Source organism: Manis pentadactyla, chromosome 6 (assembly GCF_030020395.1).
Source record: "Manis pentadactyla isolate mManPen7 chromosome 6, mManPen7.hap1, whole genome shotgun sequence".
Lineage (NCBI taxonomy): Eukaryota > Metazoa > Chordata > Mammalia > Pholidota > Manidae > Manis > Manis pentadactyla.
The window spans coordinates 149,751,450-149,769,210 of NC_080024.1; the positions used below are offsets into that span (position 1 = coordinate 149,751,450).

General features: G+C 42.1%; 1 protein-coding gene across 2 annotated transcripts; it reads right to left on the reverse strand.

Annotated features, from left to right (window-relative positions):
- Positions 1 to 1,927: 1,927 nt before the first annotated feature.
- DSEL (dermatan sulfate epimerase like) lies at positions 1,928 to 16,822 on the reverse strand. 2 transcript variants are annotated; one of them, XM_057504254.1, is made up of 3 exons: positions 16,406 to 16,822; positions 11,126 to 15,644; positions 1,928 to 5,923 (listed from the first exon to the last, which is right to left on the reverse strand). In XM_057504254.1, exon 2 carries the CDS (start codon positions 14,771 to 14,773, stop codon positions 11,135 to 11,137), a length of 3,639 nt encoding a protein of 1,212 aa, XP_057360237.1. In that variant the 5' UTR covers positions 14,774 to 15,644; positions 16,406 to 16,822; the 3' UTR covers positions 1,928 to 5,923; positions 11,126 to 11,134. The 2 variants fall into 2 exon arrangements, with proteins under 2 accessions (XP_057360237.1, XP_036732658.2); XM_036876763.2 differs by lacking the exon at positions 1,928 to 5,923 and having other exon boundaries at positions 11,053 to 15,644; positions 16,406 to 16,821.
- Between the last annotated feature and the right edge of the window lie 939 nt (positions 16,823 to 17,761).

The window sequence follows — 17,761 nt, forward strand, 5'->3', positions numbered from 1 at the left end:
GGTTGTTAAGGTGAGTCCAGAGTGCATTCAGGTACACAGAAGGGGACATGGATGTGGAGACTAATTTTCAAGCCAGAGATGCTTGAAAGATCAAAGAGTGAGATTAGAGCAGGAAGGGAATCTGAAATACCGTGCATCCTTGTTATTTGCAGATTCTGTATTTGCAAATTTGCTTACTTACTAAAATTTATTTGTTACCCCAAAATCAATAATCATGGTGCATGGACATTTGCAGATATGCATAGAGTGCAAAAAATTTGAGTCACCTGATGTGCATGTCCAGCTGAGGTGCAACAAGGCAGGACTGCCTTTTGTCAGCTCTCCTGCTATAAACCAGCATGCTTTTCAGGGTCAATTTGGTGCCACACTTTCCACATTTTTGGGGGCTTTTTGTTGGCAGTGTCCCTGTTTAAAATTCTGAATCATGATGATGAACGGCTGGCTACCTTGTGTTCCTAGGCAGGAGAAGGCTGAGATGTACCTTAGGGAGAAAATAAGTTTACATAAGCTTTGTTCAATCATGAGTTATAGAGGATGGCCCTGAGTTCAGTGCTGGTAAGGAAACATCAATATATATTAAATAAAGTGTCTTTAAATATATACCTAAGCAAAGTTATGTATTGATTGGTTGATAAAAATGTAATGATCAGATGTACAAAAGAACCTAAGCCCATGTTTTCACTACAAACAGTGGGACAGTATTTACTAACTCAGTGTCTGTAGTGAGTTTATAGACCATAGCTACCATGAAAAACAAGAAACGACTGTAACTGGCTGGAATATTATCCGCTCATGCACTAGATCTCAAGCCTGGCTACACAAAGGAGTTCCCCAGAGGGACAGCATTTTTAAAGATGCAGACGCTTTGGGCCACCCCAGGCCAGGGAGACAGGAATCTGCAGACGCTAAAGATTCTGTGCTGCTATGGTTTTAAATGTCCTCAGAGAATTCCAGAGCTTTTTTTCTTTTCAACCAAAATTGTAGTTCAAAATAGTGGAAATTGTTGGGCTTATTTTGGAAAGGACCTTTAAGACCATCAGGGGGCATGTGTCCATTTCCCCTGTTCTATTTCCCGTAGCCTCGGCCTTCCACCTCTCAGGCTCACAGCTTCCTTACCAGCACCTGCCTTGAGACCTTATAACCAATTTCATTGCGCTCTTAACACCCATTTACTGTGGTCCAATCCACCCCAACAAGCTCAAGTCTATGGGATTCTCTTCGTCCACACTCTGAAACCAAACGGCACTGTTCCAAGCTTTTCCTGACTCTTCTCCAACACCAACACCTGAACCCCTTGTACTGTGCCCTGGGGAACACGGCCAGTAAAATCCCCTCTATCCTCAACTTCTTCTCCGAACATTCCTTTTCCTCTTGTCCATATGGTAACAGGGCTCATCCTTGAGAAGCCCTCATGGCAAGTGACTGACGGTGGTCTCAATAAAAAACAGAAAAGAACTGAGGCTCTTGGTCCAACAACCCACAGGAAGCTGAGTCTTGCCACCAGCTGCCTGAGTCCGGAGGCTGACAGCTCTCCTCTGAGTCCCAGATGAGGCCCCAGGCCTGGCCGGTCACTGGCTGCCGCTGTGTGAAAACCCCTGAGCAGAGGACACAGTTAAGCCACACCTGGTTTCCTGACCCACAGAAACCATGAGATAACAAATGTGTGTTGTTTTAAGCCTCTGCATTTGTGGTCATACTGTTTTGCATGAACAGATTTAAAAAATGAAAATGCTTAAAATACAATAGAGAACATTTTCAGCATCAAGACCTTGGAAAGACTCCTTAATAAGATGCAAAAAAAATAGTATAAATAAAGAAAAACACTGACATATTTGCTTACATTCAAATTAAGAATACCTGTGTATCAAAATATATCACAAAAGTCTTATACACAGCCCATGAAAATATAAGCCAAAAAGTTATTCACAACACATGTACTCCAAAAAGATTAGTTTTAGTGATATGTGGTAAACTTCAATCATTAAGAAATAAAATTAAATAGAAAAATGGATAAAAGACATGAACATATATTTCATTTCATAAAATAAGAAAAACAAATGGAAAAATAAGGACTGTGTGTGTGCGTGCGTATGTTTGTGCCACTGTGTATATGCTCTATGTCAATAATCAGAGGACTGCAGTTGAAAACAAAAATGTGACACCCTTTTACCCAGCAGGCAGAAAAATATTTAAAGAGTCTGAAATGTCAAGTACAGGAGAAAACAGAGAGCAACAGAAACTTTTTGATAATGGCTGTTGTGTCAGTTTGTGCAGGCAATCTGGAAAAATAATAATTTGGCATCACCTAGATGTGCTTTCAGTCCTAGATATATATATACTAGGAAGAAGGCTGGAGTGGGGTTGGGTGGGAAGTACAAACAAAACACAATGACAAAATTCTTGTATATGTGCATTACAAAACATATATAAGAATTTTTATATACAATGTTTGAATTTGCAAAAATTAGAAATATTCCCCAAATCCATCAACAAGGTAAAAAGGTCAATAAAATATGGTAGTCCAGATAATGGCCTTCATATAATAAAACATTACTACATTGAAAATAAGTAATTCCCCATCTACAAACATCAACATGGATTAGACAGTTTTGAGCAAAGAGAAGCAAGTTGCACAAGAATATAATCAGTATGCTACTGTTAACATACAGTTTAAAAACATGCAAAAATATACAGTATGTTGATAGTGATAGAGACATATGTGGTGGAGATAAAAAGCAAAGCAAAGGAATGGTAAACATAAAATCCAGGATAAATGTTACCTCTGAGATCATTGCTGAGAGGAGAAGATGTGATCATGGAAGGTCAGATGGAGGGCTTAATTGCTGGTATGTATTGTGCATTTCTTAGAGTAAATAGTGGGTATCTTTATATTCATTTTATCAGCATCGTTTATATCATATGTGATTTGTACCATACTATAGAGTGTGTGAGTACATGCTTTCTGACTCTAAATTCCAACTCTAGCCAAAAAGAAATTTACCAGATTCATAGAGGAATGCTTCTGACTTCCCAAGAGCCAACACATCTTTTCAGTGTCAACACATTTGTGTAACCTATTTTGCATATCCATAATACCTACAGTTTGATATGCAGGGGGCAGTACAGATGACTTTCACAGGGATCAATACAGTAACATTTTCACATCTGCATACGGTGCAGCATAGCAGGGGTGTGGCCAACAGTACCCAAGGAAAACCAATCACAGAAAAGGAATTCCTCTTTGAATGGCATGAACCCTACTATCAGGTGTGTGGCACTTGAACCTGATGCAGAGGTGACGTGCATGCTCTCTTGTAATCCTCACTGAAAGGATGAGTTTCTGGCTGAATGCTTTGGAATTTGTTCCTGAGTCCCAATCTACAGCCATGGAAGAGAAAAAACATCCCAACATACAAATCACCAACCAGAGGATAAAGTTCTGTACAATCATACCCCAACCCAAAGAATATGTGTGAATGACAGAAAAAAACAGTCTATATAAATTAGATCATTTTGTATGGATGTAGCCTTTTGTTAATATATGTTGTTAAGTGGAATAATCATTATATATGTAACTTGGCAACTTCTGATTGGTTTCCACTTACTCTATTATAGCCTGTGGAGTAAATGTAATGGTCACTCATAATCTTAGACATCCCCACCTTTTATGCAATTTCATTATAAATGAGTGAAAAAAATTAGATAGGAAAAATTTTTTTAATGTTTAAATTGCAATAAAAAGCTCATATAATATATAAATGTGTTGTAAGTAGTTTATACAGTGGTACAGTGTAGATCACAATTGTGCATCTGCTGAATAAAGGTATGAACATAAAGTTATGCTTAATGTTATACAAGTTGTACTTGTAACAGACCATGGCATAAAATTTCAAGAAATAGCATCATACATAAATTTAAAAAGGCCTATATCTCAATAAAACTCAGAATTAAAATAGGATATGCTCTGGAAAAGCTCAAACTATGTCTCTAGAAGTGGTGAAGATATTGAGATTGAAGTGCAAGTGTGAATACATTTCTTGAATAGTGAACATGGAAAAAAGCAGTTTTTCTAAGTAATATAATAATTGTATAATTGTGATTTCACATTTGTGCAACTCAAATGATATATTAGGTATTAAAATAGATGTCTGTTTGACCTACATCTTAGCTATATATGCTAAAATTATCTGAATACAGTTTTAATATCTTCTTATGGGGAAAATGGCACATTACATTATATATAAGTTTGCCTTTGGGCACATACAACAACAGAATCAAGGTAAACATCTATCTGTTTCTCTCTCCATATATATACAATCTGCCTCAGTAAGACTAGGAATTGGAGGTGATTACACAGAGGAAACAATTACTTTTCCATTTATTTTCACATGGAATTTTATTCAGTCTACATCAACTCTGGGGGAGTTTTACAGATGGAGAAGTGGAGATTTAAAATTAAGACCTTCCCAAGACCTCAGCTGGTCAATATTTACTGACCTGAGGGATTTGTATTCAGTTTTATCTAATTTCAAAGCTCAGATAATATATAAATGTGTTGCAAAGTAATATTTTAATAAAAATTTCCCCCCTTCAAATTAAGCAGGGAAACAGGGAAAAGGTACAAACAAGGCTTGTGAAAATCTGTTGGTCATAAGGAGAAAACCTTATACCTCTGTGGTGGTGGGTTGGCCAATTGTTACTTGGGCATATAAACATGTACCTTTTTCCTCATGTGTTCAACAATGTGATATTTTTTGATAGTTTTTTGGATAAAAGATAAAGTGATAACTGAATGTGTATATTTCAGTTTATTTTTGGTGAATTTAGAGAGAACAACCACAGGTTTGTTGATGCACATAAGCCAACTGTAAACATGCAGTGCTCTAGTCAGCGCTGAATTAGGGCAACCAGATTAGTGTCTGAAGGGTGAAAAACCACGTTTTGTTTGTATGGGATTAGCTTTTACTAAGTGCATTCTTCATACACATTTATCTCTCTGTGGGTATCTTATGAAAGTGACTCCATCACTTCTTGGTTGTTTTATGTGTTTTTATATATTATATATATAAATCTTCCAAAGTTTTGTGAAATATTACATTAAGGCATCAAATTAAAATGGCTCAATAGAGTTAAAATAGCCATATTTTAAAATTCCATGTATTTTAAGCAAATTAATTGTCTTGTAGCAAAATTAATCTTTTGGAACAAAGCAAAGGAATAAATGGATACATTAATTCAAACAATAAACAACAAAATTGGCAGTAATCTTTCACTGTAGTACAGGGTGTAGAGCATCGTTTGCATCATTCAAGGAGTAAGGGAAGAAACATCTTAGGCATTGTTCATGGAGGGTGCCAGATTTTACTGCGGGAATTAGAGTTTGTGTTGCTCATTACTAAATGAGAAATGCAATCGGGATAGAAGCCGAAGGGAATGGGGGCACCACGGGTGTCACATGTGCGCGGGTATTTGCTTCCTTAAACCATGAAGAACGATTTATATATCCCAAGTTTGGAAGACGTGTGAGAGTCCACCATCTTTCTAGGATATTTGAAAACTTGAGACACTCAGGTGAAATTCAACATGTATTAATACAATTCAAGGAAAAAATTGAATTTCATCTCAATGAAGTGATAGTTTAAAGAAACAGAAAGAGAAATTGCAATATGCTATGAAAAAGATTTGCTCAGATTATTACATATCTTTATTTTTTTCTGAAGTTTTAACCACAATAATAATCAAAGAGATTCTTAAATAGTTTATACGATAACTACCACAATTGTTATAGGCGTGATTCTTCTTGTGTACTTCGCTTTTTATGTTCTGATTTAGCTTCAGAGTTCCTTCCTTCTGTCTTTCACTTTTTTTCTTTTCTTCCATCCCTCCTTCTTTCCCCTTCTCCCTTCCTTCCTTCTGGCATTATCTACATGGCAAGGAAAAGAACAGATATTTTTTTCTGAAAATGAATTCTATTTGAATATATATGATTGTTGGTCATAGATTTAACAAGACTGTTCACTTCCATTTGGTGTGGGCTCCCTTGTGCGAGGGACAGTGGAAAATGCAGACCTTATCGTCCTCACTAGACTGTTGGCTCCATAGGTTCTGTTCACTGCTGCATTCCCAGTATTCACAGCTGTGCCTGGAAACATGGACCTGGAAGTACTCAGAGAGGGGAGGAAGGAAGGTAGAGGAAAAGATGCTCCTGGGCCACCGGAGTCGGGATGGGTTACAATGAGCCCTCACCCTTACTGTCATTACCAGCGACGGGCTGCATGCACACGGGGCAGACCACACTCACACATTCTCTCTTCAGAGTATCCCCTGATATTCGACCACAGCCCAGATTTGTGTTATGTACTGGGGTAGCTGAGTGGGAATGGGAGAGAGCAAGTGGGGGTGGTCATGTTCTACGTGCACTTCTCTTTTGGAAAGGCTGCTCACTGATGGGATGTTCTACAAAGCCAAAACCTAACTAAGAAAAACTAGGTGGTAATCTCTATCCAAATTTACCAGCCATAACCCCCTTGATAAATTGATCAATAAACTACTCCATTTCCTCAAACCACCATTTCAGAAATCAAACAAGCTATGTCTACCACAGAACAAGTAACACTTTTCAGTACCTTTCCTTGGGTGCGAATCACTACCTGGCAAGCTCCTCTCTTCTTGACGAATGCCTGCTTGTTTTGGGGTCTCTGGAAAGACTGCCAGTTCCTCACAGGGCAGGGTGATAGTCAACCTATTTTTGTGGTCTTCCGATCAATACCATGACAGTAGATGCCCAAAAAGTGTTGTGAATACGTGCAAATTTCACAAAAACTATTTCCTTAGAGATATGGGTTTCAAATTTATCTGTCAAGTAAATACAATATAGAATATTGAAAACCTTCTGGCTCAATCTGTAGCTCATTAGAAACTAATTCACAATAGATCCTTCTCTCTCTTTTTAATAATGTCTTCCCTATGCCAATCCTGTGTACCATGGACTTGGAATTTCTCAAGTAACCTGCAAGAACCTTTCTAGCTTTCAGTGTCACTGGTAGAATGAAGATCTTGCCAGGGCAGGAGGGGTAGATGTAGGGCCCAGGGGCACAGTGCAGGGACATTCTTGTTGGGGTTCCATACATTGGGATGATGTATGTAGACAGAGAAATAGTCTGAGTCCAAGGCAGAGACGGGACTTGGAATCAAGTTAGGGGAGCAGAGGCAAGGCTTGCCCATTACCGAGCGTGCAGGTTCAGTGGCCGCCATTGTGGGACTGGTGTCAAAACTCAAGCAGTTCTGCATTTCTAATCTCGGCCTTCTCAGCTCCACACAAAACCCTCAGTTACCCAAAGACCTAAAAAGAGAGTTATTACAAAATCATCCCAACCATAGCCAAGTTGCTTTTAGCTTTTTATTTATTAATGGAGGAGTCTTATTTCATGTGTAGTTTCAATAAACTAGTTTATGAGCTCCAGTCTATTTTTTCCTTGTTGCATAACTGGATAGGTGTGAAATTTAAAACAAAAACAAAAACAAAACACTTGATTTGGAAGTCTTTGCTGAACTTCACTATCTTTGGGAACAGAATCAATTAAACATGTATATATTACTTGAACTAAATACAACATAAGCTCTTGTAAATTATAGCTCAAGCATCTACAAGTTAGAGAATGTTAGAATCTATCATTGAAGTTCCTATCATCCTTCATGCAAATTCAGTCATTTAGTTCTTAAAATATTACTTGGATTTTTCTGCCAACATAAAGGGTATTAATGACACTACTCAAGCGCTGGGAAAATTGCTTTAGCAGCTATTTTTACATATATTAGACATACTTTAGTCAACATTTAAATAAGCAGAAAGTGGCCACATATTGAATTCCTTCATATCTTATGTTGGGTATCCTTACCTCTGAAAGTAGTACTACATATTGCCTGCTATTTACATTTTTTCTAATTTAATGTGAATATTTTTGTAATTATGACCAGTGCTAATCAAGCCAATCAAGCGTAGCTATTCTAAAACCATTGTTAATGTCTATTCACTTACAGGTAATTGAATATGATGCACTTTGTATATTAAGAATGGCTAGGGTCTTTGGCGATGCACCCAACGCTCTGCTGATAACACCAATCAAACGGAGGAGAGAATAGCAAACCATACACAGACAGGAGTGGGTAGCTTTCCACAAAAGGGAAACTGTTGAGCCATGCTGGCGTGGGGACAGGAGGTTCTCTCTACATTTGCCGAGAGGGGGATGGGGCAGGTCCTCTGCTCTGCTTGGGAATCTGACACCTCATTCTTGCCAGGCATTTACTAATTCTTCTGTTTAGGAAGAGCCACTCAAATGTCTTAATTTGGGGTCTAGCTCTGTGTGTATTCTTGTGTCATCTGCTTACACCTTGTGCCTCTTTAGGTCTCCCTAACTTAAAACATATTCATACATTTATCTTTCTTCTCCTGAACAGATTCTCCCATTTTCTATCCCCTCCAGAATTTTCATTACAGTAAATTGAACTCTGGATATGGCCTATCTCACCTTACGAGTGATTTGCATTATTTCAACCTTTTGAAAACCAGAGTAAACTATTACTATTACATTTATTTGTTACTTTTGTTAGCAAAATTAATAGAATCTTTAAAAATTTTAATATTTAAATGCTATTATTTTCATAACAGCTTGTATCCCAGTTAGGCCTAAGTTTGGGGAAGTCAATGTAAAAAGGAATTGATTTTACAGAGAGGGCATTTTATAAGTGTTTCTTTTAGGAGCATCACATAGTGATAACTTTCCTTTATTTTGAAGATAAGAAAAAAGTAAGTGTAGAGGCTTTTAAAATTCTTTCTAGGATAACCCCCTCAGAGTGCGGGATCCAGGTGTTTGGGAGAGTCAGCCAGTCACCTTAGTATGGGATTGTAAGGTCGGAGGTCCCAAGCGTGAACATACACACAGCTAGCCAGTGGCTGCATGTGTCTTCCTTACAGAGGACTCGGCTGAGAAGTCTCCCCAGCCAGCTATGCCTTGGGGTGGGGACGGCTGAGGAGACAGGGAAACTCACCTCAAAACAGTGTGGGGATGAAAGTTAACTGGGACATTATTTTGGTAAGCGCATCCCTTTCTTTAGTTATCAATAACATGTTCCTCTGTTGATTCACAGAACGAATCCCTTTTTCATTGTCCCCACCTCTCTTCCCACCTGGCTCTTCCCAGCCTGCGGGTGTGTTTCTGTACAATGTCACAAGAAAGGCTGTAGTATAGCTTCTGCTTTCTTCTTTGTTACCTACACACATTTGTAATTCCTACCTTGATCAGACCTAATATTACTGCCAACTAAAGGCTTATTATTTGATCTGATTCAAGATCACACATCCTGGGAACTGAAAGCAAACACTGAGACTGACCAATCATTGAAATAGTGTTGCCATCCATGTAGCAATTTTACCTGCTTGCTGATAACCCTGAGATAGGAGGAATAATCTTCCTTGAGAATAATAGTGTAGATTCAGGCCTTCAGGCGCCCTCTCAACCTATAATAATACAATATGGTTTTCATTCCTTTTGACATTGTAGAGAGAAAGCACTGAGAGTGATGAGAAGGCAGCAGGTACAGGGGGAAGGAGGGGCAGTCCTCACTCACACTGTAACCGAAGAAAAATGACAGCCAAGTTAGCTTTGGCTGGAATGGAGCACATCCACCGCTTTATCACTCAGGAGGCACATTTTGACATAGTCACAAACTATTGAGAAAGAACCACCCTTATCTAGGTCAGAATGACAGACTCCCAGGTGTTAGGAGCTTGGGGGAACAACTACAGTCCGAAACATCAGGAAGACTGCATTCTGTACAGAATTTTCATCAAGTCTCAACACTGCCTAATAGTTTTTATCCAGGACACTGTAATTACTATGCTGGCTTACAATGGCAAAGCACTTTGATTGCAAAGCCTACCAGCAGAGAATGAACCACATTTTATGACGACTGCTTTTATAATAAGATGCAGATGGTAAAGGAACCAGATGCCTCTGACATCATCTCCCATTTGCCTTCGACTTTTGCAGACACTGGCAGTCTGTAAACTCATTCAAAGGGATGTGAGATAAGTCAGGCAGTTTTCCAAATCTGTTTCGTCTAAAAAAACACAGGCAGCGGTGGCACTGTTTTCTTTGAGTCACGCAGTGATAATTCCACACACACAAAATTGATTCTAAGTCTGTGTCAGGCTTTAATGCAAAATTAATCATCAGGGAAAAAAAAAATCCCCACAAATATCAGGAGTTTAGCAATTAGTAACTACTGATTATTTTGCATGACAGTGACAGGAAGGACAGAGTGGGGGTGGTGTAACGGAGAACAGCTGTAGCTTCAAGGAGGCAAAGAGCAAGGAGAATTTTAAACAGACAAGCAGGTCGAAAACACTCTTTCAGCCCTTGGCACCCAGATTGTTCAAAGGCTGATTCCTTATTCTAGAAAGTAAAAAATTTTGAGGAGGCTTTTTGGGTCACTGTTTCTGACCTCAAAAAAAAAAAATTCATTCAGTATTTCCATCGGTATTTTCCAGAAGGAATCCGATAGTTCTGATGGAGGTTCCACCATTTCCCCAGTGATATCGCTGAACATTATACACAGGAAAAGGATTTTGTGTGTGTGTGTGCAAGATAAATGTGCTAGAAGACCTTTAAACGAAGATAAGAAACTTCTGTAGTCCTTCTTGAAAGGAAGAGATGCCTGGGTTAAGCAAGTCTCAAGGCTTTGAGCAGTGTGTGAGGTTCCAGGATAGATCAGCGCAGTTACAGATGACGGGGAGTTAGACAAAAATCCTTTCAAACCTTCCTATCTCCCCTGACCACCATTATTTAACTGCATCTACACCTCTGCAGTGGGTAGATGGGAAATTCAGCAGGGCACAAAAAAATTTTTTCAGAAACAAAGGCAAGGTCATTAGTGACATAAAAATTAATCCTGCTAGGCCAAATACGGTGCCTATTTTTAAAACAATCTCTCTGTGCAAGTAACAAACTGAACACACACACACACACACACACACACATACACACACATATACAAGAATAAACAAACTCTTGTAATTCATATCTACAAACTGGGTTGGAAAGTATTAGTGCAAATTTCTGCTGACCTGCAGCATTTAGTCCATAAACTTTGGATATCCTAGACGATCCATCAGTGTCCAGCAGATGTTTTCAATCAGTTTAATGTCATCTCTAGGCAAGTTCTGTTTCCAAACATTAGTATTAGTTGGTGATATTTCCCCTTCGTAGGGAAGATAGAAAAGGTTTGTGGAGGTGGCAAACAATATTTGGTTTAAACTAGCAGGAGACAAAGGAATTCCAAGAAAGGCAAAAATCCCTTCAGTGGTTTTCTGAGGAAAATGTACAATATCTTCAAACTTGATCAGCTGGTAACTGGTAGGCAGCAAATCTGTATTTACTCTCAGGGCTGCTGCTGTGTTTGCCCGCCACAAATGAGACAACAGGGAGACCGGATTTGACTTGGATTTTGATAATTCTTTCCTCAATGATTCATACTCAGAAGCATAACCCGGATTTAAGTGACATTTGCCTTTACCGCCCTCAATTTTAAGCAGTTTAGCTAAGTGTTCTGGTACATTCTTCAAAGAGTAAAGACTTGGCTTACTACTGTACAGCATTGAATAAATCCATGCCCGAGGGTCCCTTACTATGTACAATGCCCTCATCGAAGTTCCTAAAACTTCTTGGAAAAAATGAAGCTTTAAGGTCCAACTCCCACTGCTTAAACTGAGCACAGGACGTGCGCTGGGATAGGCGGCCAGGTGTCTTCTCAAAGCCCTAATATATTCAGCATCTCTATCAAAAGTGCCTTTCATTCTACTTCTCTGTTCTGGCAAAGATTCTCTCCTTTTTAGTTTTCTTTTTTTGTCCTTATTCATGGTAAAATATTGGGCCAGTTTACCCCTACTGGGTTCATGCAAATGGATGTTTTGCAAATGTAACTTCGTGTCTTGGACCAAGGATTGCAGCCAGCCTCGGAGTAAACGGAAACGTGCACTGTGGATGTCTGATGCCTTCCACTCACAAGCATCTACAAAAGAGTCGATTTCAAATTCAGTTTCAGGGATCTCAATGTAAGCTGTAGGAACCCTGATGTAGAGAAAATCACTGCTGTTGAAAAAAAGTTGTTTGAGAATTTCAGCTCCTGAACCAGGAAGTGAGGTAATGACAACCTCGGGAAGATCAACACGGTGCCCTTCAGAAGACAGAGACTCGGTGCTTGCCTCAGCCTCTGTCCTGGCCCATTTTGCGCAAATGGGCTGAGTGCAAGTGCTCCACATGTCCAGCAGCTCGATAAACCACAGAGCAATAACAAGAATCAGGATGCACCGCATTAGCTTCCTAAAGGAAAGGTAAAACCGCCACTGGAAAGCTAAAATCACCAAGCTAATGCACAAAATCAACCCAATCGCTACACTGAATTTAAATCCAAAAGGGAACATAACTCCCTCATGTCTTACAGGCTTCAGTATTGCTTGAGTGCCCAAACCAAATCGAGTTATTTGGCCCTGATCAGCCACATTGGCAAAGCCACCAAATCCTAGGTAATCAAATCTTGTCTTCAGATTGTGGTAGTCAGTTACAATGGAAACAACATGCTCAGTACTATTGACATTGATAGAAATCTGAAGCCCAGAGTTGGAATTATCAATAAATCTGCAGCTGGAAACATTGACATATGGCCCATAAAAAACATAGGCAATCCGTGTGATTGTGGATTCCATCTGAAATGTGACATTAACAAACTGAGTCCACCGCTTCTTAAATTCAGCAGCTTGTTCCGCTTCCTGAATACTAGCAATAGGGCTATGGCCACGATGATCAAACCAGAACATTCTGTAGTGTGCATCCCATACATCCATCATGGCACCATTATACTTGTTCATAAACCTATATGGGATATACTTAAAATCAATATCCAGATTGTGAAAGAAGGCACTGACAGATTTTATGGGGGAATCATCTTGCTTTTCCACATGATCAACCACAAGCAACGTTTGAGAATTTAAGAGAAGCAAAGCACGATACACACTCTTCAGCTTCATTGACGAAGAATAAGCAGACACTGCTTCCCCACTCGCAAATATCATTTCCCCATGTTGAGAGGCAGTGATGAGCTCCCCTGCTGCATCGCCAACCTCCTCACCAGTCCACTTGAGCCACTGTGCACATTCTCCCAGCTGACCTTCCCAGGGCTTATTACACTGGCTGGTGGGTGACGGAGCAAACACCAGCACGTTGTTAAGGTGGCTGAGCTTGGGTCCGTAGAGGGCTTCGGAAACAAATACTTGCCCATTGGGAGCAAAAGTAAATGAATTCTGATCTGGATGCTCGTGTCCTGGGTTAAAGCTTCTCCATCCATCAATCCAAGAGTATGGCTGAAAGTGAACGATGTCATACACAGCTCGCCCTCCAAGCTTCCCAGACTTAAAAGACACGAAGGTATTGGTCTGTGTATTTGGCAATCCAGCCCCGTAAGTGACAACACCCCAGTTAGGGAATATGTGCATTTTTGCAGTACCATGTTCAGCAGGAGGCTGTGGGATTAGCTGAGGATCATACCAGATATATTCAGTGTGAAGAGTACTCCACCTCTGGGCAGTGGACGGGACCATCGGTCCATCTTTAGGTCGGTGCCTTCTAATTTGCTGAGCTAACCAATTTCCAGCTCCATTTTTTAAGATGAACTTATCCAAAAAAACTAACTGGCTCTCTGGACCATAAAACCAATTATAATTGGAATCTGCTATACCCACTGTTCTTTGGAAGCCAGGTAAAAGGGTGGCATAGTAGAACCAAAAGTGCATTTTTAACCAGTTATTATCCAAGTTGTTGATATTAAAATGGCGCTGGGCCAGAAAAACATACTGAGTGACTGATTTAGCTGTGTAGCTCCCATAGGCCACACCTTCATCCAAAGACCCATCAACAATATGATTCAAGAGAAACATCGTCTTTTCCATCACATCTACTACAACCTGTTTCCACACATTTACTTTAGATCCTTTATTCGCCCCAGTCACCAAGGCTCCAGTGAGCAATGCTATCATATTAGTAGCTTGGTGGTTATGGAGAAGCTGTTTGCCCCATGAGCGGACCTTGGAATATTCATACATTTCCTCAGTAATAACCCATATTTTTTCCAGGTATTTTTGTCTTCGATGATCATCTAATAAATTATATAAAAAGTCAAAGGCAGTGGCAAAACCTGTTAAGGAATGGCCAACTGGAACCTCATCTCCTGGCGCATTCTCAACTAGCCAATCTTTGTAGCCAACCATCCTGTCCATATATTCCAAGACAAATTCAAAGGCAACTTTGTCTTCTGGACATAACAGACAGTACAGTGCTAAAGGAGGCAGATTGTTACCATAAATCTCATTCCACTTGGCAGCAAAATCAGCATGCTTGGGTGGAGGTAGGTAGTATGTTGGGTTAGACAGCATAATTATCACTGCACCTCTGATAACTCTAAAGAGATGCGAATGGCTTGTGCGAGACTTCTGTCTCATTGCTTGGATTTCCCCAGCATCAAAATATAAACTTGGATGGAGCACACTTTTCTTCAGCTTTGGGTTGGGTCTGAACTCCTGGACTCTCTCTGTCTTAAAGTGATCTATATCATCTGTGAAAACTGCCCAATCAGAGTAATTGCTCACAGATTCCTCAAAAGTAGAGAAAGCAAACATCACTAATACTAAAAACAAGAAATGTCCTGTAAACATAAACGCCATGATCCATCGGGGAGTTCCTTTCCTTAGGCATATATGTCAAATGCAGAGCTCAATGTGTTTCCCATCTGCTTAGTAGAAAACATACATTTAAGGCCTTGATAAAACAGACTGTAAATTAGAAATGCAGTGAAATCCATCTGACATTCAGCTTATTCAAAGCAAATACAGTTGCCAAAAAAAGAGAAAACTTACACTGCGTGTCTGTCCCTGACAGTTTTGCTTCCAATAAAACTTCAAGGAATGTTAAAACCTCGAATTTTTCCATATTACCCAGCAAACAGTGGTACAGCCAAACATACTGTGAATTCACGATTTACTTCCTTTACATAAATCTAACATGAAGAGTCAAAACACACATTGTTAAAAAAAGAAAAAGCACTCCAAAATTCAAATCAAGAAGTTCCTCCCAGCATAAGAAACCATCTCCAGTGATGAAATCGCCATGTACGTATGGTGCATCTGCATGTGTTTGCCCAGAGGCTGATGAAGTGCTGAAATTCCTGGAGTGCATTTGGTTGTTAGTCCTTCCAATTTTTTACACTTCTTGCTTTATGAATTTTTTCTTCTTCCATTTTTGGGAGAAAAACATCCTCAAGTGTTCAAAGTCCTACTCGGTTTCACAAACCTCGAAATTCCTGCCCTCATTTCAAATCTGTTTTTTCTCAGGCTTACTCATTACCTATTAGTGACCCAGAGAAAGTATATTCATGTCTTCTTTTACCAGCTTCATCTGTACAGCTACAAAAATCTAATCTCTTCAGCCACCTAGGTCCTCCTCTTCCAACCAGGAAGTCACCACCACCTGCGAAGGGCAGATCCCCTTTCACCAGCCGTGGCGTCTCTTCTCTGTTCCTTTTTCATGACATTCTTTCTGGGGGAAAAAACAAAGAAATCCTGAGGCTACAGGTATGCTGGGAATGGACATAAATGGATGACTTCAATGTTCTACAATCTATAGAAATTCTGGAATCACAAAATCTGCTACTAAGTATAAGTTCCTTCAAGTGACACTTCTTTTATTATGCTTCTGCCTGCACATATTAGGATAAAGCGAATTGTGGCAGATGGCAAACAGGTAAGAGAGAACTTTCCCTACTGTATTTAACTGTGGCTTGCTTTAGTCATTTAAAATGCTTTTTTATTCAAATGAAGGCAACACAAAGATGAGTTCCGCTAGCATTACTGTTGTTTCCGTCCCAAAGTCTCAGGGACAAAAAAGCAAAAGCTGAAAGGACCTTTTCTGATTCCAGCCGAATGTTTAGCTTTCCTGGGGTCAGGAATGCTCGGAAGGGGAACCCCCAGACCGGTGACTCTGGAAGGAGAAATCCTGACCACCGGGAGCAGGGGCCGCGGCCCCGCCGTCTCACCTGTGGCCTCCGCGTCCATCCCACGAGCAGCCAGCAGAGGGAGCCCGGACCCAGACGCCCGCCCGCCCGTCTGCTTCGGGTCTGAGAGCCTCACCAAGTTTCAGTCTTGGACAAGTCTCCGCGGTAGGAAACAGCGCTAGGAGTTTCCAGCTCAGCCCCGCCTGTTGCATTTTTGCATCCGCTCGCTACGATCGTGCCGCCCCCGGCCCTCGACCTCTGCTGCGGTCTGGGGCCCCGGGACCCCCAGGTGGCCAAGTCCGCTTACCTTGGGCAGATCCGGACTGGTCTCGCGGCGGCGCCGCGCCCCCGGAGGCGGCGGCGGAGAGTTCGGGGGACTGCCGTGCACACCGAGCCCCGCGCCGGGCCCCCGCGCCTCCACAGGCTGCGGCCCCTTCGCCGGCCCGCGCGCGGACACGCCCGCCCGCTGGGAGCGCCGGCGGCCCCCGGCCGCGGGAGGCAGATCCGAGCGCGGCGGGCACCCTCGGGGCCGCCGTGCCCAGCGCAGCGCTCGAGCCCCCAGGACGCGAGGCAGCCGCGGACGCCGCTTCTCCGTGCCAGCTCCGGCCGCGAGGCCGGGGGAGGGCGAGAGACGCCGACGCGGGCCGGGGGCGGGGCCGCGGGGGGCGAGGGACTGCGGGGCGGGGCCTCCGGGAGGATTTACTGGGAAGAGAGACGGCCGTGCAGGCAGCCGGCCGGGGGCGGGGCCGGGGCGGGGCCTCGGGAGGCTTCACTGGGGAGACGGCGGGGCCGGCTGCCGGCCGGGGGCGGGCCGGGGGCGGTCCGGGGGCGGGGCCGAGCGTCCCCGGGACCCTAACGCGGAGGGGCTCGGTGCGTGCTGCTCAAGGCTGCAGTGGACCAGCGGCGCCGGAGGAGGAGGACTTTGGGAATGTGAGCGTCCGAAGACCTCGAGGGCTGGCCGAGTCCTGCCGATATTTACCTTTGGTTCCGGGGTGGGATGGCTGTAACAGGGCTGGGGCGGAGGGGAGTTGAGGCAGCTCTGAGCAGGATTACAACAGTGGGGAAAGCGGGGGGCGGACGGGGTGACGCTGCGCGATGTCAGGGATCTCCCGGAGGAGGAGCAGGGCTGGGGAGGGAAGGGACGAGAGGCAGCCTGGCTGAGGGTGCTGTCCTTTAGTAAAGCAAAATCGATGTCCGAGATTAATGTGAGGGTGACTTAAGAAGCACACAAGCTAAAGATCAGGGGAAAACAAGGAAAGCTAATCAGCTTTATTGACTGAAATAATTTCTCCAGCAGTGTAAATACGGGAAGGTCTGTGACAAACAGGTGGTAGGAACCTTTCTTATTAAAGAAATAGAAACTGGAATTCAGCGCAGACCCACGGGCAGGAGAAGCCAGTGTGCATCAGCTTGGAAATCCTGGAGCAGCTGTGAAATCTGCTGTGCCCGGCATATTGAGCTTCTCACGGATAGTTGAGATTGCACGCCCGCCTGAGCCACGGGCTGACCTCAGCCACTACAAATAACTTGGTGATCACAGGAAAGCAGTGAAATACGAAGTGTTGGAAACGAACAAGGCCACTTTGGGTTTGGGGTCGCCTTCAGTTTCCTCCTTACTCCAACCCATTTTGGTAAATAGACGGATGTGTCCATTAAAGATGAG

Excerpts from the sequence above, each read along its gene's own strand:
- DSEL (XM_057504254.1), bottom strand. The coding sequence starts at position 14,773 with ATGGCGTTTATGTTTACAGGACATTTCTTGTTTTTAGTATTAGTGATG.